This window comes from Sminthopsis crassicaudata, chromosome 3 (assembly GCF_048593235.1).
Source record: "Sminthopsis crassicaudata isolate SCR6 chromosome 3, ASM4859323v1, whole genome shotgun sequence".
Classification (NCBI taxonomy): domain Eukaryota; kingdom Metazoa; phylum Chordata; class Mammalia; order Dasyuromorphia; family Dasyuridae; genus Sminthopsis; species Sminthopsis crassicaudata.
The window spans coordinates 266,970,772-266,994,047 of record NC_133619.1 but is presented as its reverse complement, the minus strand read 5'-3'; the positions used below and the strand labels follow the sequence as shown (position 1 = coordinate 266,994,047).

Below are 23,276 nucleotides of genomic sequence, written 5' to 3'. Positions count from 1 at the left end.
TTATAGCTAGGTAGAACTTGAACCCAACCATATAGTCTTTTTTTCTTGAGTTTATTTGCTCCTGGGTAGCAGAGTCTATTCAATTACTGTTCTATTTGTAGTACTGCAGTAAATGGTTAACCAGTGTTGAACTGAATTTATTTATGGACCTAATATTCTGATATTCTTTTGAAATGGATTAGCAAAAAGATAACTTGGAGATTTAGGATTTAAACCTTGGGGAATGTAAGGGTTAGGATAATGGCCTTAAAGCTTTTAAACACACATATAAATCTCATACTCTCCTTTTCTAGCTTCTTACTCAAAATATTTAACTTTTAGATTCTAAATATATATTGTCACAAGGGTGCCTGGAATGCCATTTAAAATTCTATTTGTCACTCTTTTTAGCAAGTACCATGTATAGATCAAACAAGTATTTTGAAATAACTTTTATGGGCACAATGTTTGCTTTTTTTTTATAATAAAATTTTTGTGGGGGTCATTTTAGTAGTAGGTAGTTTTAGTAAGGTTATGTATTATTGGTAATTTTAGACTTCAGAGAACCAGGCCTGCTTTGAGTTTTCATTACCATAGGTAAAATCCTGTTTCCAGTTTTACCCACATTGACTTACACCATAGCATTAAATATTGACTGATAATATATCATTCTAGTGTGTAAGGGTAGCTGCTTTTTCCATCAAAGTAGGTTGCATCTCTAAAAGTGGGGTGGTAGAGGAAGGAAACGAGGAGATACAAAAAAATAGGTGTCATGGGTATGATTTTTCCCTCTTAGAAAACATTTCTGAAGAACACATTTTAAGAATCTTGATGCTTGTTAATCTTTAGGAAAATAAAAAAGCTATTTTGATTGTATAATATGAAAAGTACACTACTTGTAAATTTTTACTGTCCTTACAGATAAGGCTCAACTACTTGAAATAGCCAAAGCTAATGCAGCTGCCATGTGTGCTAAGGCTGGTGTTCCTTTACCGCCAAACCTAAAACCTGCACCTCCACCAACAGTAGAAGAGAAAGTTGCTAAAAAGTCAGGAGGAGCCACAATAGAAGAGCTCACTGAGGTAAGCTAGTTCAAAATTTGCCTCCAATTTTAAAATTGACTATTTCAGTGATGTTGACTCTGGAGCGTGCCAAAACCCAAATTGCGGGCTGAACTGATAATGGCTGGCACTGAGCAGCCAAAACCCGAAATACAGACATGGCAGCGGCAGAAGCTCCGTTTAGCAGGCCATTATCCGGGATGGCTAAGCTCCGCTAGCTAAAAGTTACTTCCCATTACTTTTGCTTTCCAGTTTTAGAAGCCAAACTGACTGAGGCGCGGGACGTTTCGTTTGAATGGAGGAGGTGTTGAGTGAGCAACACGCAGAAGCGCGCCTACCGTTTCGTTTCCATTCACGACGTGTTCACTGACCGCCACGAGTGTACTACACATACGCAAAGACACAGACAATCTTCAGAAATGATCTTTTGCCACCGGAGCTTGGAAATTAATGAGAATAGCCGGCCATTGCCTGAAAGGAACTTCTTTCGCATCAACATTTCGGGTTTTGGCCGCTCGGTACCAGCCGTTGTCGATAATGGCCGGCCATTATCAGTTCTTCCTGCGGTTCGGGTTTTGGCAGTAACATATATTAAGCATATTTACTGTTTTCATTTGGTCTTTTCAGTTGAGGCTTGTTTTGTGGGGTTTTTTCTTTTTCTTTTTTTTTTTTTCCTTTTTTTCTTTTTTTTTTTTCCTTTCTTTTTTTGTTCCTTTTTTTTTTTTTTTTTTTTTTTTTTGAGAACGCTGAAATATTGCTGCTAGGATCCAGAAAATACCACATTGTTTCATATGTTGAAACTTGTTATTGGCTAGCCTTATGCCAGCCCTCCACTGTCAATACTTTCTGTTCCTTTTGGTCACAAGCCTTATATAATTTGTTCTTTTGGCTAAATGAGCCCCCTTTTGTGATATTTTCAAATTGATAATGGATGTGAAGAATTCTAGTGCTTGTATAGAGAAAACAGAGACAGGTCCATCCAAATTTTCATTGTCATTTTTTAAGCCAGGCAACAGAGCCTTTACCTAACTTCTCAGGAAGGAATTGACTTTGTCTGCTTCATATATCAGACCTTGTCATTAACTCCCTGCCCTTTTTACCTTTTTAAAAAAAAAAAAAAAAAAATTGAACTCTACTTGTATGCAAGATGGAACCCATTCAGTCTTTGGTCTATAAAACATTCATGGAAAAAAAAATGTCACTAATTTCCCTTTTCCCCCTTCACTCCTCCCCAAAGTTATGAACAGACATCTTTATTTTTCCTATCTTATGAATCTTGTTCTAACCACCCCCTAAGAATACCTTTCCTTCATCTCTTGAATCAGTGTCCCTTCACAATCTGGCTTTAAACCCCTTTAAGGGGATCGTCCTTGATAATTTAACCCCACCCGACTCTGTTCACTCTAGCCTGCATTCCCTCAGCACTTATGTACTCAGTTTGTATTATATCAGTTTGCACTTGTTAATGTGTTGCTCTGTAAAAGCGTTCTTCAGTTATTTCATGTGTATGTATTCTGTCTTTTGATCTAGATTGTAAGCTCCTTGAGGGCAGGGACCATGTCTTTTACTTTTTGTATCTCCCTGACAGTACCCAGTACAGTGCTCTGCACACAGTAGGTGCTCAATAAATGTTGTTGACTGACTGACTGGCCAGAGTCTGCTAAGTAGATAACTCATCTGTCTGTAAATGTAAATTTGTACTTTTAAAAGTTATTTTACATGGTTTTGGTCCCATTAAGAAGTGATGTGTTGTCTGTGTATACTGGGTGTGTAAGATTATCTTTTGTTTGTTTTTTTTTTACTCTTTAAGAAATGCAAACAGATTGCACAAAGTAAAGAAGATGATGATGTTATAGTGAACAAGCCCCATGTTTCGGATGAAGAGGAGGAAGAACGTCCTTTCTATCATCATCCCTTTAAACTCAATGAACCTAAACCCATTTTTTTCAACTTAAATGTGAGTACTACAATTAATACAAGAAGTCAAAATCTGGTAACTTAAAAGTTTATATTGAAATTTTGTCTTTAAATTCCATTTTGGAAATTATGTTTTTAAATTTGTTTAGTTTTCTGAGAAGTAAAATTAAGTGCCTGAGAATATATGTGTCTGGAATATCAGTAGAGATGTGGCAATTATTCAAATTTAGTGTTTATATCAAATCTTAATTTGTGAAACATTCTTTTTGTTCCTTAGATTGCTGCTGCAAAACCAACTCCACCAAAAAATCAGGTAACATTGACAAAAGAATTTCCTGTATCGTCTGGCTCTCAACACAGAAAAAAGGAAGCAGATAGTGTTTATGGAGAGTGGGTTCCTGTAGAGAAAAATGGTGAAGAAAACAAAGACGATGATAATGTCTTCAGTAGCAATTTGCCTACTGAGGTAAGTAAAAGTAACATTTTACCCTTTTTTTCTTAAAATACCTAAAACTGCCATTTTATTGTTATTTTATATCTGATTTGGATTCTGTTTCACTCTTCTTAGGGTCGGGTTAAACGGCAGGGCCGGGTTAGACGACAGATGAGACAACCCGCAGCTACTCATTTCACAGTAACTCGATGCAATTCACTTTGTGGAACCACGCCACAAAGTGAACAGCATCGAATTGCAGAGAACAGTGTTGTCACGTCCTTACCCAACATTGGGCCCTCCTTGCATTTATGGGGAGGTAGCCCAAGGTACAACTTTTCTTTAGCTTCCCGTTTTGCTTCCAGGCTTTATAGCTCTAGATTTTGGTGGTAGCAAGTTTAGTGGGTAGAGGAATCAGGGAGATAGGCTGAGCTTCAGGTTGAACACTTGAATCAAACTTGAAATGGTCCTTGCAGGCTGACAAGCAACTTGGGTACATAGTCCATTTTCCATAAATAAAAGTTCCTTAATTGTACTTCCAGATTATTTGTCAGGTACCCTTCTGTTTTTCCTCATTTTCCCTTCCCCTGCACTACCCTGGCCCTTTTTTATTCTTGTGTTTAACCTAATGCTCAGCCTCTTTCTCCATTCCCTTCTCCCCCTCTCTGCTACTATTAAAAGTTGGAGAAGTGGAATCCACACTTGGAAATACTTGTGTGGCTCTAGTAGTATCTTGTCAAAATGATGTGGTGATAATGCCAAACAACCCCCATTAAAATGCTGCCTGACTAAATAATGTGCTACTCATTATAGTGCACATCAGAACAGCAAGACTGTATATATATGTAAATATATATATATCTGTATCTTTGTATGTATCTCTGTATCTGTACCTTTGCTGTATCTTTTAATAAACAGTTTACTTTTATTTAACTTGTTGTGCAAAATCACGCTTGGGGGATCTGGGAGGGTGGAGATTTCAGTAGGGGGGTGGGAACTCCCAAATGATCCCTCAACCATCTTTTCTTTCTCCTGCCCATTATTCCCTTAGCCTGAACACACCTCCATGGACTGGATGGACTTAGTAGCTCCCCAAAGCCTTATAAAAGTGGTGGGCTGGTTTTCCCACATCCTTATATTCCTGCAGGCGGGTGTCTGTAGGTGAAAGAGACCTATCCTTTATATAGATCCATACCCCTTCTGAGACCTTGAATACTCTTCTATCACTCCACACCTTTAATGTCATAAGTAAACATCCATTTTTTAAAATTAGAAAGTGAACAGAACCCAAATCAGAAACATAATAACATTTTGATAGCAGTATTTTTTTCCCTTTAGCCTGTCAATTCACAGGCAACATTTTCACTGTGCACTTTTAAAGTCCTGCATTTTGACATGCAGCGAACTCTAGGCATTGGAACTAGCCATTGAAAAGTCTATTTACCAGCTGATAATTGCTTTGGGGATTCTCATCTAATTGTGGTTCCACAGAATTGAAACATGCTGTAATGTCCCCAATATGGAGAAAACTTGGGAACTTGTCATCTTATTTCATCTTAGCTAATTTTTTTTGTTTTTTACCTTGTTTGGTAACTATAATATTAATGGCAACATTTAATACCCAGATCAAGTTACATGAAGGTTTTAAATTTCTCAAAAGGGACCTGATTAACATTTGCCTAGTGACTTCCTTTACTATGTAAAAAACTAGATTGGGAATTCTGAACAGCCTTAGACTTAGGTTTCCTCTTAACATACACTTGTCTTAAATGAATTTAGTGCATATAATTAGGCATTTAACAAAGTATGGGGGGTGGGGTGGGGACACATTCAAAATTAATGTGAATAGCCAGGAAGCTTTTTAACATGGGAAGTGTTGCTGCGGAAATGAAGAACTATTTTACCTTTTTCCAAATGATGTATCCTAAGATCCTAAACTGCCATGGAATATTTAATATGGTTGCAAACATTAACAGCGGACAGAAGAAAACAATGGGAGAATGCTTAGCAAACTTTATTTCAACTGAAAGGAAGGTGTATAAATTTAATTCCAAAGTCTATTCCAATCACACTTGTCCCATCACCATTTTTGAACATATTCCTTAATCCTTTGAGATTGCCACTCCCAATGTAGGTTGTTTAAATGAGGGTATTTAAATCATTTACCTTTGAATCCATTATATTCCTATTTGGAGAATTAGATTAAAAAAAAATGACATTGTTTTCATGGAATTCAACTATTAACTACTTGACTATATGAACTGTTGTTCTGTTCCTAAGTAATTAGCTAGTTGGAATGCCTCAAAAGTGTTCATTAGATTTTAATTTAGACTAAGTAATTCCAAGATGTACACAGATTGCAAAAGGATGAAGTGGGTTTTTTTTTTTTTTTTAATCCTTTTCACCTGTTACTCACATATTACATGTTACATAGTTATATTAAAACATCTAGAAGAAAATTTTGGAAGTGGAAATATTGGTATCATTATATACTAAATACAATCAATTTTATGAAGTACCCAGTGAACAAATTTTTAAGGGGAACTACATCTATTCAGGAGCTAGTGATAGATTTGTGGGGAAATACCTTCTTAAAATGCCACATTTTTGGAGTTGAAATGACCTCGGCAGTACAGTGAATTAATGCAGCAATATCTTTTTTGGTAGTAGAATTATTTGTCAAGGAGCTTTTCATTTAATAAAGGAAATGAACTTTGCACATATCAAATAACGATTCTATTATGTAAAGGTTAAAAAGATATATTCTCTATATAAACCAATTAGCTCTGGCCACAAACTGCATTAACTCCAACCAGTTGTTTTACAAAAATGAGTACTACTGTTGGTCCCAGTTGGGACTACACAAAGATGTGGATGGATCAACATAAAACCATCGTTGCTACTATAAAAAACTATTCTATTGACAGTGGGTCAGTAATAACATCTTTGTATGTGAAGAGTCTGCAGCAGAGGACTGTATAATTTTGGTCATATTGTCATAAATGTTTGAGAAATGTAGAATAAGGGATTGGTTTTTGGTAAATCAAATAAAATGAACTACTTCAGAGATTTAAAAGAAAAGTTTCTTAAATCAGAGTAATATTAATACTGTATCTAGCCAGGAATAATTTGTTTCTAGTCCTTTGTAAATATTGTGGTATAAAATTATCTAAACAATCAAGGAAACTCTAGTTTTAAGTTTATTAACATGTTATGAAATATATTTCATAAATACATTTGAATTTGAGTTTCCTTTTTTCCCTTCCTCCCACCCCAGTGCAGTCAAGAATATTTCAGTACAGCCAAATCTTAAAAACTTGTAATATTTAAAGATTAGCAATCACTTTTATTCAAGGTAGATGTGTATGTGTACGTGTGTGTGTATGTGTGCAAGCATGCGAAAATTACTTATCTTTTCTAGTTCATATAGATAAATATCACTCACAAGTGAAATTTATTAATTTTATCAAGTGTTAGTTTAACTTAAGTTTTTAAAATCATTATTCCATCTCTTGTCTCAATAGCATTAATTTGTATAGGTTGAAATTAATTTTTATATACAATTAGAGTTTTCTTTGGTGTGTACATTATTTTTGTGAGGCTTAAATGTTTAATAGACAAATATTTTCAGACACCAAATTGATTTTTCTTGATAAATCTTTTATCTGAATTTATAATTTCATTGATGAAAGCAATTCCAGTTGCCCTACCTCCCTCTATTAATGCAATCAGAAACTTATTTTTTTAAAATGATAGTTTAAGTGCTCTGATATGCATATAATAGTGTTCAGACTTCTCATTGGAGAAACTGAGAGGTTAACACGACTAACTCAGTATCACACAGGTCAAGTTTAAAAGTTTTAAGCACATATTATGTGCCAGGCACTGTGCTAAAAACTGGGGATACAAAGATAAAATTACTTGTATATATGAGATATGACTTGAACTTAGCTTATGGGCAGATATCCTGTATTTTCTACTCTAAACAATCCCTTCCTCCTAGATATATATCTATATATATTTACACAAAAGATAATCAAAAATTACTTATAAAACGATATAATTTCTTTGACTCCTGACCTCATTTTCCATTTCTTGCAGGTTTCACTCATCCTTCTAGTTGCCATATAATAAATCCTTTTATTTTTCAAAATTTTCTTTACTTTATGCCCCATATAAGATGCTAATCAAAGTGATTTATGACTTTAAAACTGGTTCACTTTTATTCTGTTTTACTGTAGGATAGTTTCTTATGCTGATAGATTAAATAGAATAAGTTGAACTTTTAGGAAAATTAACTCAATTATTTTATATATATATTTGGACCAGGGAAAAACTTGAATGATTCAGGTTGTGAATATATCGACCATAAAGCAAAGTAGATTAACTTCATTGCCAGAGTAATCTTCTTTAATAGATGAAAAAAAGAGATTACCAAATGGACAGTGGTTATTGATAATGGTAAAACTGCAGTTGAAATTCTGGACTCTAAACACATATATCACAACCTTTAAAAGTATTAGAGAGCTGACTTTGCAGCTGATTTGCTCTCTGGCACATGTGGAAAATTGATATATAATAATAGTATCAATTTTAGAGTTGTCCTAGTTCACAACATTGATATCAAAGCTAATTAAAGTTAGTTAAGATATGTAGGAATAATCATATCCCTGAAGATGATGTTACCTATATTTTACATTAACTTTTTTGGAGAATAGGCTTTGCATTCTTTGGAATATTTATATTACTTTTGAGCTGCTGAGCAGCTGCCTTTAGAATGCAAGGTTAGGATATAAAGTTTTTTAGGAGTTTTGGGTAGTTTTTAGAATCAACATTATATTTAGGTTTGGCACTTAAAGTGATTCAGTACTCTCAAAGAGAGTATTCAAATAAGCTTTTATTGTGCATTATTGATTATTGTCCCAGCTAACCTGAAAAGCCAGAGAAGTGGGCTTTTGAGGCAAACTTTCAGTGTCTCTAAAAGGTTACAAGGTGGTATTGATTTATTATTTTAAAGATGTCTCCTTGTAATCTCTAAAATGGTGAGTACTGAGTTGATAGTCAACATGCTGTTTTGTAATGAAGCTAAAATTAAACAGCATTAGATGTCAGGTTTGATTATAAGAAGAAACTAAAATTGTATAATTTTAAGATCAATCTTAAAAAAATTCAAATTTTCACAAATTGTAGTCAACTTGTTTTAAAATAGTTTCTAAAATACATTTTTATTGATTTTTGTAGGTGACTTAACATTTAAGATGAAAGAAACATTTCGACTTTTTACTATTGAAATATGTAACAGCACCTCATCAAAAAATGAAGTAGGGAAAATACATATTCATATACATACATATACAGAGAAAGGGGAAGAATTCATTGAAATACACACAAGATGGATACAGTGATACAGATCACAATGTTAAATTACACTCTTCTATCCAATTTTGCTTCTAACAACTAAATGGTGTCTGCCTCATCAATAATGTTTCTTGAAATCGACATTACTGGCTAGTATTATTAATCTGGCCACACCCATTTTGGTCATATTCATACATTGTATTTAAAAATCATTTCCAAGGGCTTAAATGTTACACAGATCCCTAGTGAATTTCTTTTCAGCATGTACTTTATAGAAAAGAAATGTTAGAGAATGGAAACTTAACCAGAATTGAATAGAACAAGATTTTACTGCAGATTATCTAATAGCCATCAGAAATTTGAAATAGTCATTCTCACTAGCAAAATTTACTTCAAACAATGCTTGTGCATATTATTTTAGGTTGTTTTGGACTTTAAGCTCCTGTAGGGGATCATGGAATATTAGAATAATTGCAAGGAACCTTAAAGGCCACATAACCTCAGTCCTCTCATTTTCTAAGTTAATTACCAGACCTATGGAAAGAAAGTAACTTGGCCAAGGTCACGCCTGTACACAATGATCCAAGAAGTAAATATTTTGGAATACCCAACCGTTTTTGTTAAAAGTGGAGGTATTCAAATTAATGCTTGAATATGAGATCTTGTAAGTCAAGATATCTTAATGAATGGGACAGTAGGTGGGAAATAGAACTATAGCATCCAGTTCCCATGATTTGCTAATTGCTCCTTTTTATATATACACACACATTTCAACTCAATTTTAGCTTTAAAAAAATTATAAAATAATTTGAGATGCATATATGTAGATCATATATGTAATAATATTTTTTGCTCCTCCCACTATGAAAAGAAAATCCTAAGAATTGGGTCGATGCTATAAATTGTGCACTTGGTAAATATTAGTTTGGGTCAATTAATTTTTACATGTACATCTTAATCAAGTATTATCTTGTGATATTTCAAAGTGCTTTCAGATACTTGGGCCCCTAAAAAACCCTTGTTGCTTTTCATCTAGATAAAAGACTCCCTATTTAAAGAAATACTTTATACACAAAATAGGGGCTAAAATGCTGGAATTTTCAAAAGATTTCATTTTATATGTACAAATTTATACAAATTGGAATATAATGAAAAATATTTATCAGATTTACAGCTGGAATAAAACTTGGACACTATGTAACCCACTTCCTTATTTTTATAGATGAGAAAACTGAAGCCCAGGGAGGTTAATTAAATGGCTACGGGTTCCTAGCTATTGATTGCAGAACAAAAATTGATCCCAAGATTTTCAACTCCAAATCTATTGTTCCTATATACCATAGGTTTTTGTTTTTTTTTTTTTTTCCCTGAGGCTGGGGTTAAGTGACTTGCCCCAGGGTCACACAGCTAGGAAATGTTAAGTGTCTGAGACCAGATTTGAACTCCGGTCCTCCTGAATTCAAAGCTGGTGCTCTATCCATTGCGCCACCTAGCTGCCCTATACCATCGTGTTTTGATGTCATACTGAATTGTAACGGGATTAATAATTTTCCAAGAAATTGGATTTTCCAAATCATCTTGAATCAAAGTAAAAAGATTTGGGTTAGCGATTGGTTGAAAGGAAGTTTAAAATCATAATGTCTTTAACTTTTCAAACTTTTGGCCTTTTTTAGGTAATTGTACGTCAAGGCATCTCCAAAATAAAAAATAAATTCTAATGGAATTAAATTGAATATAAGAAAAAATGACTTTATTCAGTGAAAAGATTGAATTAATATTTCAATTTTGTAGAATTTCTTTTTGGAGGCAGTATGATACAATAAGAATTACACTCAAGTAATAGAAGTCCTGGGTTCTAGTCCTGCTTATTCCACTTTATTAGCAGTGTTATTCTGTCATTTGAGGAACATCATGTTTCAGTTTTCTCTTTTTTTTTTTTTAAATCAAAAAGAAAAGTAGTTCATAACACCTTTTGTTTTTACTGATTTTTTTGTAAGAACTAAATGTTTTATGTAGAAGCACTTTGGGAACTGTAAGGTACTATGAAAATATACAGTATTGGTATTGTTTTCCTTCCTGCTAAATTTTGATATAACTAAGGGCATAAGTTGGTATGAAAAATATCTTTTTGTCATGATAATTTGAAAAAAATTTTTTCTCCCTTAGCCTGTGGACATCTCTACAGCAATGAGTGAGCGTGCACTTGCTCAGAAGAGACTTAGTGAAAATGCATTTGACCTTGAGGCCATGAGCATGTTAAATCGAGCACAAGAGCGGGTATGTAACAGTCTACTGTAATTCAGGTATCCACTCATTGGATATATATATATATATATATATATTTTTTTTTTTTTTTAAACCTGTTTTAGATTTAGAAAATAAAGTTAAAAGAGTAACTTGGTTATATAGGATATTGAAAGGAGTAATTTATTTTAATTAAGATGACTATTTTAGGTGATGCAAGTTTTGAATGTGTATCTTGATCATTAGGTTAGTGGTTCACTTTGCCTTTTAATTGTAGTTAAAATCTTTAATATGAAACAAGGACCTATTCATGCGTGTAAAGAGGAGAGACTTGATTAGCGTATGGATGTGTGAATCTCCTTGTAATAAGCAAATCGTATTTAGTCTGATGTTTGCATTTGACAGCAGGATTTTTAGAACCCAACTTTTGCTATTTTTGATTTTTGTCATTTAGTGAAAATATGAGGAATGAAAATTTACCTAAATTGATAACCCTATTTTAAATATTAGCTGTCTTTGCTTTTTTAATCTTGATTTCTGTGTTTTTCACATTGATTAGGTTCAAAGCTTCTATGTTTTAAAATGGGAAAAAAAATTGTTTTACAACATACATAGGTGATACATGCAAGAGAGACTTTGTTTCAAAATAAGTTAGCTGAATATCATCAGTTTTTGTTTCAAACATTTCTTGGGGAGCAAGAAAGTTTACTTTGCATTTTTTTCCTTTTAATTCCTCTTGTTTTGTGCCACAATAGGAATAATGATTTCTAACGGTTTTTGTTTTATTTTTGGAGAATGTAGATCATTCACTTTTTTATTCATTTTCTAGTAACAGCAAAATGCATACCAAGTGATGATTTAAACTTTCAGTAATGTAAAATACATACACATTTAAGGAAGTAGCATAGTACAGGGGAAAGAACTCTGGAAGTGGGTAGAAGACCTGAGTTTGTACCCTTTTTCTTAGTTTTATTACCTGTGACCTTCAGCAAGTCAGTTAAGTTTCCTATGCCTCTGTTTCCTATTTTGTGAAATGAAAATTGGATTGTGGCCTTTGAAGTCACTTTTAGTTCTGAATCTCTGATTTTCCGACATGGGTTTAAAGCTGTTAGTGTAACTTTGGACCCCTTCTGGCCTTAATTTCCTCATCTGTATAATAAAGAGATAATGAGAGAATTCCATGATCCCTATTTTATCTTTAAAAAAAAGTCATTTTCAAAAGGCAAATGAGATTGTTTATAATATGATATAATATATTATTTATAATATAATAATTTCATTTTTTTAATTCAAATATGATTATTTTCTTTCTTTAGATTGATGCCTGGGCTCAACTAAACTCAATACCAGGCCAATTCACAGGAAGTACAGGAGTACAAGTTCTGACACAAGAACAGTTGGCAAATACTGGTGCTCAAGCCTGGATAAAAAAGGTACTCATTATGCAGATAGACACATGCATCCAAATAGAATCCTAAAACATTTAAAAAATTTTAAAGTGCATGAGTGACAAACCTATTGTTTGGTTCTAACTGAAATTCATAAGTAAATTTGCTATGTATATATACTCTAGGATGGACATTGAAGATGGACCTGATCCATGGAAAAATGGCAAATGTTTAAAACTGGCTCATGATCCACCCAGTTTATATCCTTAGGTCATTTTAAAATTTATTATTGTTGTTGCTTTTGGTGGTGGTATTTTTGTTAACCATTTTTTGAGTGCTAACTGTGTGCCAGGTGCTGTAAAGAATATTCCACAGTTCCTGTTGGGCTACTAATCTAATAACTTAAAGCGGTGGTTCTCAAATTTTTCCTCATCATGGGACGCGTGAAAGGTTTATCTTTGGTGGATCACTACCCCTGAGATCCCTCTACCACCTCCTACTTTCCACCCACTGTTTTTTCCCTTAATTCCCTGTCCCTACCCTAGTGCCTGCACCCTCCCACAGAATCCCTCAGCCCCATTTCCTCACCCCCTTCATGACCTCCAGCCCCTCTCCTATTTCCCATTGGTTCTTAGTTAGTTGGTTTTTAGGCAGAAGTAATGGGGAGATTCCCAGCTCTAGAACAATTGCATGTGGCAATTTTGCCATGGGACTGGAGGGTTGGGGGAGGGTGGCTGGAGATTGGCAGTGGTGGGATTGGCAGTGGTGATGGGGTGGGAATTGGGGGTGAAGGGTTGGAATGGGGAATGCTATGGACCACCAATTAGGCTCTCATGGCCACTGGTGGTCCACAGACCTCAGATTGAGAACCACTGATCTCAGGAGAACAACAGGATATTTAAGACCCTATAAACAAAGGGAATGGATGGACGACTCGTGCGGCGAAGACATAGGTGCATCTGTTTTCAGATTTCTGCAATAAAATCTGCGGACTCCACCTACAGCTACCTCATTGTTGGGGGAGCCTTAGGTGGTTAAGGAAGGGCTTCCTGAAGAAATGAATTTTTCGGCATGATGATGGAGGAAATTGGCTTGGTGGGAGGGTGTTGGGAATTTGTTTCAGGAGTATTGGCATCATACCAGTGCTGAAACTGGGAGGCAGCGTGGTCTAAAGGCCTGGGAAGGGTTCTATGTCCGGCTCTACCTCTGACTCCTTGTGTGATCTTGGGCAAGTAACTTCTTGGCACTCCAGATTCTCCAAATGGAGACAATAGTGTTTTATCACCTGCTTCACAGGGTTGTGAGGCATGATGAGAATATAGTATATATATAAATACTAAGCTAAGGTGCTATAATTGAAGGTATTGATGTTATTTGCTAGTTGCTCCAGGCAAGTGTACCTAATAAATAACTTGATTGTTCACCTCTGAAACATTAAGTTTTGTAGATCTCATTTTCACAGAGCCAGTATTGAACTTTGGGTATTCTCTGCTTGCTATTTTTGAAAATAGCTGCATGACAATGTGTACAATGAGTAACTGGCCAGATTAATATCCTGTGTGACTCTTAATGGAATTACTATGTATTTAATTCTCTGGAGACAGTTCTTGAACACTTTGGATTAGAAACTGATATATTATTTGAAGTTTTAATACACATAGCACTGTTATTTAGATACATTTTTATTCTTGATAATAGGTTAAAAAATACTTTCTTGTAGCATTTAAAATGGCATTCCTTTTTTCTTTTCGAAGTTTGTCCATTTAATCTATTTCTGTAAAGTTTTGTTACTACACTTTATGTCTTTAAGGATTGAATGCTTCTTTTTAGGAAATTAGAATTAGAGGATAACATACCTTGAACCTTTAGGTATATTATGATCCCACAACTCTAAACATTATTGGAAAGAAATAGCTGAGAAACTTTCACTTGGGAGATTTCCAGTTTGATTTTGGTAATGAAGTGATGACTGTGACTGATCATGGAGTATAGTATATTTCTCAAAGTAATAATTTTTTAAAAGCCTGGTATTATGTTGATGTAGTAGTTGGCTTCTTCAAATTTCCCTACAAAATTTTTTTTTCTTTTTATCTTCAGGGAAATAGATTGCTTACAGGTATTTAAAACATCATTTAGAATAACCCTGAGGAATAAATTTTTTTAATCAAATTTTGTCATCAGTAAAATTTGATATTTACATTCATTAAACAACTTTTGTGGCTTATATGAACTGAAAAGGAATTCTATATAAAAGATCATGCCCATATTAAAGAAGGGAACTGCAAACTAATTTAGAAGTGCAGCATCTTCCCTGACGGAAAATAATCTATGTTCATTTATTTTGGTTTTCATTTAAGGATTAAAAGAATTCACAAATTTTGCTTATTTTATAACCATAAAAATTAAATTTTAATTGATCAGTATAAAGATTTGTGATAGCCTTTTGTTTTTTCTGCTTGTTATAAAATAATTTAAATGTTAATATCTTCATGAATATTTCCATTTACCCAATTGTAGAAATTGAATTTAAGTTCAAAAGTCTCTTTGTTAGAGGAAAAAAAAAAAGGCATTATAAAAAATTTGCTTTGGTCGTACTAAATGTTTGTTATACTGGTTGGTATATTTTCTAAAATTAATTTAGATATTTTGAAATTTCTGTAATAACCTTGTGAGATGAATCAGCCACTTGTCAACTTTATATAAATAAAACATGCTAAAGAATTCAGAAGAAGTCTAGGGTGCTCTGTAGTTTGCTTTTGAATTATACACTGTACAGTGTTTTCTTTAGGGAAAGGTTGGTGGAAAAAAAATGAACCTGGAAGTAAGTTTAAAAAATAATTTTAGGTGTGTAGCATCAAGGCAGTTTAATATATAAATATTAATTGACTTTTTTTTTAAATACACACACTCTGTATGGCCTGCACCAATTGAGGAACTTTCTAGCCTGAGGAACTGAACCAGGGCTATATATACACACACATACACACACAAACACACATTATATATACATACATACATACATATGTATGTATGTATGTATGTATATATGTATGTATGTGTGTGTATTTTTTTTTTTTTTTTTTAATCTCCACAGCTACCTCCTTCCATCAGAGCACATTGTTAAACTTAATGTCCAATTAGGACTTTTTGGCATATGTTCCCCCAGTAGCTAAATAGCTGAGGGAAACAAGATCACACAGCTTCAGTGTAGTTTGGGGATATTTTTTAGTATTAACTTAGCAATAACAGGAAGTGTTAATTTTGTGGTAATTTATTGTAATTGTTTATTATCATTTCCCGTTTTGATAAGTTAATAATTCTTAATAACATACTTGTTAGATCAGTTAAAAATGCAATTTTAAAAAAGGAAAGAAGCACATTTTGCATTTAAAACAATTGCTTCAATAGAAGTCAACTCTTGTATCTTCATTTTGGGTATATCTAGATGCCCTTTAATATATTTCTTACTGTTTAAAAATACCTGACTGTGTTGAAAATGCCAGTGTATTGTGTATTTTAAGACATTAAGCAGTTTGCTGCTTTGATGGAAATTATGGTTCAGTGGGTTGGATACAGGAGAGATGATAGTTCACAGAATAACCTGTGAACTTTCACCCCTCTATATGGAAACTTGTTTCAGGGCCAAATGCTTGTAGCTGCCTTCTTGCCCCGGTCAGTGCCAGCCCTACTATTCACAACACTGCGGCCACCGAGGCCTAGGTATGTAAACATTTAAGGAAGTTTTTTATAGTCTTTTAACCTCAGGTTTTAAAAGAATTCAGTTTGGTATACTTACAGTGTGTCTGTGATTGTCGTAACTATTGATAGACATGTAAACATGTAAGAATAATTTTAATATTGACTTGGATTGTCTTAAGTAAAAGCTTTATATTTGTGCTATGGTAGCATTTGGAAGAATTTTGGACAAAAGTATATTTCAAACTTTGAACTTTATTTCTAAATGTTTTCTGAGTTTTTTTTTTTGTTGTTGTTGTTTTTTGTTTTTTGTTTTTTCTTTTTGTTCATTAACTAGGTACACCTGGGAGAGCTAATAATGTCAAATATTTTAACACTGCCTTTTTTTTATTTTGCAAGCTAAGAAGAGATACCAGTGAACGTAAATAGTGGATGAAAAAAGGAATGTTCTAATTTTTTTTTGGACATATGGGCCATTGTTTTAAAATTGCCATTTTAGTTTAAATCATCGTAATCGACTTTCCAATAAAACCTACTATTTAATACTTTAAAAAATTAGAACATAGAGTCTCCAGTATGGGTAAATCATGGAAATATTCATTTATTGCTATATTATTCTATATAACATCTAGAAGTAAAGTGAGATAATTTTAGAAAGTTGACTGAGTTCATAATCAGATTCTAACTTTAGAATTGGAACATTTTACCTCTCTTTCTTTGGATAGGATCAATTCTTAAGAGCAGCCCCTGTAACTGGTGGAATGGGAGCCGTTCTGATGAGAAAAATGGGCTGGAGAGAAGGAGAGGGATTAGGAAAAAACAAAGAAGGAAATAAAGAGCCTATTCTTGTTGACTTTAAGACAGACAGAAAAGGTAATTCTTTGAATTTTTTTAAGCTTTGTATAATTCTATGTTTCATTGCTCTATAATATGTTCTCTTAAAGTATGGTAAGATTTGAACTTGGTTTTTCAAATTTTGTTGTTTGGAAACAGTGCATTTTCAGTTACATAGGAACTTTTCCAGAATTTGGGGGACATTGTCTTTATGATCTTAGGTTGACTACAACATTTTGTCAGTTTGGAAAATTTTTTTGTTTGGCTTTTTGTTTGTTTTGACAAAATGAGTTCTCAGGTTCATTCAGTTACCAAAGTTTATTAAATTCATTAGGGTATTAGGGTTATGAATAAAAAATTATGTTTCAAATTTTAGATTATAATTGTTAAAATCAACAAGGTTGTCTTACTTTGAATGATTAGGACATATTCAGTTTTATTCATTTGTTTCTATTTTTAATTTCAGTTCTATTATTTTTCTTTTCCCCTCCTTCAGCCTAAATTCTTTTCATTGACCTTATTTTCTTAAAGAATTATCTTAAATGCTGCAAAACTCCCTGCTAAAACACATCATGATTCCTTCAGGAATGTCACTTTTTATTATTGGACCTTTTCCCTTATTTCCTCCTTTGTTAAACTTCAGGATGAATAACAGTGGATACTCTTCTTTTGGTTGGGGCTGGAAAACATAAGACTAATTTTAAAGAACCAATATTGCCTAGGGGATAATATCATTATAGCAACATTCTATTGCTGAACATCATAAGATTAATTACATATAAGCTAAAGAAAGGGTAGAGCACGTACAATGGTGCCTTAATAATCAGACCCTTTAAAATCGAAAATTAACACTTTTCAGCTAAATTATCTTTTTACTTCATTAGATCTCAGTGGATATTGCTTCACTGGTCTAGATCAGTACAATTTATCTTTGCCCTTCCATAAATCCTTTGTAGAGGCTCTGTTCAACCAGTTGCAGGTATTCTCTGAGCTTTTTGTTTTTTGACATTTCATGAATGAGAGTGAAAGAGTCATCCATCTCTTATCCTCACTGTCTGATCCTGTTTCCAGTCAGATTTGTCCTTCATTCCTTCAAACTATTTTATAGGAGCAAGTAAGTCATTCTTGATAATATGCTGCTGCTGACTGTCAGTGTCCCAACACACATGTTAGGGTGTTCACAATGAATATAGAGTCACCTATACAGTTGCTGAGACAATGTTCCTGTTGAGAATATGGTCTTTTGTATCAGAGTTCGTTCCTTGGGATCATTGAAAATGCCAATGCACATTATGTTGGCAATTTTGCCCCCATCTGTGGGGCCTACCAAAACATAGAGAGTAAATAATGCACAGGAATGCCTGATGATTGATGGTTGTAGCACAGTTATTTTGGTAATTGGTGCTTTTGTATGGGAGATTGCTTGATTCTGCTTTAGTGAATCATTGATTTTTAAAATGAACTTAAACTATAAACACAGTGGGATCATATATTCTCTACCTTTCAGTTAGTTGTATCACTAAATGTAGACTGATCTAGAAAACCATTTTCAAAGTCTTTATGACTCCTTTTCATCATAGCTACCCCATTTACATGGTTAAATGTTTTGATCGATGAATAAATTGACATTAGTTATTAGTTGATGTCTTTTTAATAATACTTTTCAGTTAATATGAGTCAGGGTCTTTTTTATTCTCCTGGTGTTTTTTTTGTTTGTTTGTTTGTTTTTTCACTTTTGAATTATCTTGAAAACAGGTTCCTGAATGTCTTTAAAATCTGCAGCATCAATTTCCTTGCTGTATATTTGATGGCTAGCTTCTTTTCATAAGATAGTTGGTTGTAATTTTCTCTCTCTTTTCCAAAATGTTCTACATTTGAGCTTGTGTTCTGAATCGGTATTGTCCTTGACTTCCATATCACTGCATGGCAAAGAGTTCAAGTCTTTATTGGCTAATGTAGTTTCTAGACTCTTCATCTCCTTATTGTTTTGTTTTATTTTATATTTTTGTTTTTTTTTTGTGTGTTAAATTTCTCCAAGAATTAGAGATAAGTATCTTTACCTATATCAGTTTCATATAGGAATTTTAATTGTATTGTCTGCTCAATTTTCTTCTAAGCTGATGCTAATTTTGACCTTTTCTCAGGTGGTAATGTCACAGATTCAATTCTAAAAGATTTCCTGTTTGTCACCAGTTGTTGTTTCTTGTTAAGATGTGGACATCTCATTTTATGTGTGATTTTGTTCTATCCTTACCGTGCACTGTCTTCTGACTCTTTTCTAAAGAAAGTACTCATGATCTTAAGTCTGCTTTCATTTCTTAATTCCTATTTGTAGTTTTCTACTATTTTCTTTTGCTGTGTTTCTCTGTGTTCACCCTTACATTGAAATTATTTGGTTGACTTGATTTAGAGTATCTTATCAGGTTCCTCACAAAATTTCTTTACTTCATCCTCTGCCCCAAATATTGGGTCATAGCCTCTAAACTTCCTTTATGATAGTTTACTTGCTTACACTCAAAATGAGCAGTGCAAACTGACATAACTGATCCGATTTTCCATGAAATATCTTATTCTCCCCCTGTTGAGTGTATAAGAGAAAGGATTCTGCCAGCTTTGTTTCCTTCTTTGTAGAAAATAGGTGAGCTATCTTTTCTTTTAGGGGCAACTTGTTCCATGTCTTATGACATGAAATATTAAAATGTCTGGGGAAAATGTTTATCTTAAGATTCAAAATAATATGAAAAGCATAGACATAATTAAAAGATTAGAAACAAAGTCTCATTCTGCAGATGAGGAAACTGAGACTAGAATGGTAAAGTACACACAGAAAGAAGTGGAAGAATTGGGCCTCTGTCTTGAAAAGTCGAGTTTTTCCCACTGTGCTGTGTTGGTTCATTTTCTTCGTCAGTATATGAATTAATTTGTCTTAGAATTTATCAAGTATGCTGATTTAGGAATCCAGGGCCACTTCCACATTATAACAAAATATAGAAGTAGACTTTGGGGAATGTGAACTACCTGTTTAATTAAGATTATTTAGCTAAATTTTGTGTCTTAATAGTTTACTCTTAGTAAATGTCTGAGTAACTTGAGGTGACTATTAACTCTTTCTGAAAGACTTGAACACCAAAATTACTCCAATTTGTAATGAATTAATATTTGTTGAGTCCTTACTATTTTTCTTTGACTTGAAGTGATATGAAATTTAATAAAATAATAGTCAGAATTATGTATGTCAATTTTGCATATCATAGAATCAATCTTCAAAATTACACATTTAGTGCTGTATACTTCATAATTGATTTTCAACAGTAAAAGATAATTTACAAATAATCTAGTTACTTACCTTTAACTTACCCTGACTTCTGAGAGTTTTTATAGACAAGGAAACTCAGTTTAAAATAACTTAATTTACACAAAAAATGGCCTCATCTGGATGTTGTTGGTAAATTAGAAAAAGTCTCTTGTTTGGCATTGAATTAAAATTTTCAGGTCCTTGTGTTTGATGGAAATCTGGCATATTGCTTTATAAGTTGTGGAGGTGTAATTTATTGAAAACAAAGATCATTGGGATGTAGTTGGTGGGTTGTTAGGGAACTAGGAAAATTATATTAAAGAAGTGATTTTAAGTTAGCTTTCAGCTCTTTTTGATTACATATTGGTGAAGATGTTCAATATTTATTTATTGAGGGAAAGATCTGTAGATATCTCCAAAAGTCATTTTTGTTTCTATTGTAATACATAGCTGATATCAGAAAATTCCCAGTTATAGATGGCTGTTTTCTTTGGAACTTAACATTTTAGACGATCAGTTCTGAGATTTCAGTACAAAGCTCTAGATGAGAAACTATCTTTACTAATATTGATTGGCTCCTACTTTCTACAATTTAGTCTTAGGACTAAGCATTGTATTATATTTTTCTCACTGACAGATGAGGAAATAATTACTTTTGGTGTTAATAGCACTTTTTGTAAAGGATATTTTTAATTATCAGTTTAAACTAACAGTTTTGTTCTTATCTTTGAAACTTTTACCTAAATAGTTTTAATGCATGTTAAGTTTTGCAAAGTTAGACATTTACATAGCATTCTCGGATTTTTTTTTTTTTTTTTTTTTGGTGGCATACTGTAGTATGAGTAGATCAGTAGAAGGATCATATAGATAAGGCATTTCAGAAATGTCAGGTAGAAACTGGGAAAATGTAAGATTGATATTAGTCATTATATTGAGATAATTTGGCTTGTTTAAACTATTTGACCCTATAGTAATTTGTATTTTGTTATAAAAATGTTCACTGCAAGTAAGAAATACTTGAGATTTATGGTAATTTCATGTCCTCCTCTTTAGGTCTTGTTGCTGTGGGGGAGAGAGCACAAAAAAGATCTGGAAACTTCTCTGCTGCGATGAAGGATCTGTCAGGTGAGAGTACGTTACTTTTAATTTTTCTCTGTTTATATTAAACTCATAATTTATTCATTAAAACTAGTGAAATTAGTTTCTGATCAGTTAACTTTTGGGTCTTAGGTAAACATCCTGTATCTGCATTGATGGAAATCTGTAATAAAAGAAGGTGGCAACCACCTGAATTTCTATTGGTTCATGATAGTGGCCCTGATCACCGCAAACACTTTCTCTTTAGGGTAAGCATACAATTCTAAGACTCTAAAAGTAGCTAGGGGTATTTCTTAATTTGTCATTTTTTAACTGGCCTAGTCACAAAGGGAGGGTGGGAGGAGGAAAGGGTTGGAAATTATTCTTTCTTGGTGATGGATTGAGTGAGAAAGATTTTGGGTGGGGTCAGCACTTGGATGGTAGATGTCTGAAGTTAATTGGACTGAGGATTTTGAAAGTATGTCTAACATTGCTTAAAAGATGAGATTTATTTTAAAAATTTTGAAAATTTTAAAAATAAAGAGATTTTGAAAAGGGAGGAAGGGAATGTCTGAGAATGATTAGCTACTAAATAGCTACATTTAAATAGTTACAAGGGAAATTTCACATTTATAGATAAATAAGCTTTCAATTATCTCCTTTTCCAAGTGCTGGCTTGAAGTTAATTTGACAGGGTTAAGATATGGGGTTTGCATTTTATAATCTCCTAGATATTAGTGAAAAATAAAAAGCTTATAGATATTAAAGTTTGATGCTGTTCTTATTGTATGTTTTTCTTGAATAGGTATTGAGAAATGGAAGCCCTTACCAGCCCAATTGTATGTTTTTCTTGAATAGGTATTGATTAATGGAAGCGCTTACCAGCCCAGCTTTGCCAGCCCTAATAAGAAGCATGCTAAAGCCACAGCAGCTACTGTGGTTCTTCAAGCAATGGGCCTTGTACCAAAGGACCTCATGGCTAATGCCACTTGCTTCAGGAGTGCCTCACGTAGATAGAGATTGAGGTTTTATATTAATCATTTCAGATAATTTTACTCTGCATCAGAAATGTATTTCTTCTTTAATGTTGTAAATAATTTGGCAACTTAGACATTGTGTAAAAAGCAATCTGTACAAACATCTCCAAGCTTTGGTTTTGTACCATGAAAATTGTATTTAACCATACAGGGTTTTGGTATGTTTATATTGTTTACCTTAGTGATGTATTTGTTTAAGTGGCTTAACATCAAAACAATTGTTTGAAGGCATCAGTAATCCTAAGTGTGGAATGTTAAATAACGCTTTTATACTGTATTTTGTACTATGATGTAATTCTTTCCCTTTATGGCTAGGCTGCTGTAACACTTGCCTATAATCAATGAAGGGCTGTGCACCTTAGACTATTTCATGAAGGTTCTGCTGGACAGATATTGGGCCAGTGTTATTGGATAATCGGAGTTCTGTTCCACAGGGCTAATGCTACCATTTTTCCCTTTAAATTTTATTAGGGTTTAACAAATATGGTATGCTGTGTTACAGTCAGCTTTATGTCCTATGTTCTAAAATAAAGGATTAAGCCAGACTGATGCCATAAGAAGGAAGAAGTCCAAAATGAAGACCCACTAGAATTCCAATGCAGAAGCCAAGAAGATTTAATGGCATTGAGTTGTGATGTAGTTTTTACTTTAATGTGCATTTTGAATTTCAGCTACAACTAGATAGACTCAAGATGATAATGCAAATGCTGTAACCAACTTATCTAATAAAATCAGCACCAGGCCACTATTTTGTTGACTGCAAAAATAAGTTCATGTTAATTTAGGGTCTAATAGAAAATTTCATTTCATATGTGCATTATAGTGGTACTCATATGCTGTCTTTAAACTTTATTTTACAAAATGCTTAAGGCCCAAATACAAACTTCTGGAATAAATGTGGTGTTCCTTTTAATTTTTTCAGCTGCAATGACATATATTATACTATCACTTGATACT

General features: G+C 33.3%; 1 protein-coding gene across 11 annotated transcripts in view; it reads left to right on the top strand.

Moving 5' to 3' along the window:
• The window catches only part of SON (SON DNA and RNA binding protein), a 34,790-nt gene extending 11,575 nt beyond the window's left edge, over positions 1–23,215 (top strand). The window contains exons 4-13 of one of the 11 annotated variants that reach the window (XR_012488015.1): positions 901–1,061; positions 2,851–2,997; positions 3,235–3,423; positions 10,915–11,025; positions 12,309–12,425; positions 16,021–16,100; positions 16,802–16,949; positions 21,259–21,330; positions 21,436–21,551; positions 22,141–23,215. Coding sequence is in view for 7 of the 11 variants with exons in the window: in XM_074300699.1 (XP_074156800.1) it covers positions 901–1,061; positions 2,851–2,997; positions 3,235–3,423; positions 10,915–11,025; positions 12,309–12,425; positions 16,802–16,949; positions 21,259–21,336; positions 21,436–21,551; positions 22,141–22,299 (1,226 nt within the window). In the remaining 4 variants the exon portion in view is untranslated. Of the gene's footprint in view, positions 1–900; positions 1,062–1,292; positions 2,194–2,850; positions 2,998–3,234; positions 3,424–3,525; positions 4,319–10,914; positions 11,026–12,308; positions 12,426–12,565; positions 12,675–16,020; positions 16,101–16,801; positions 16,950–21,258; positions 21,337–21,435; positions 21,552–22,087 lie in introns of those variants that run through there. The other 10 variants (XR_012488013.1, XR_012488016.1, XR_012488014.1 and 7 more) reach the window with 10 other exon arrangements.
• Positions 23,216–23,276: the final 61 nt, after the last annotated feature.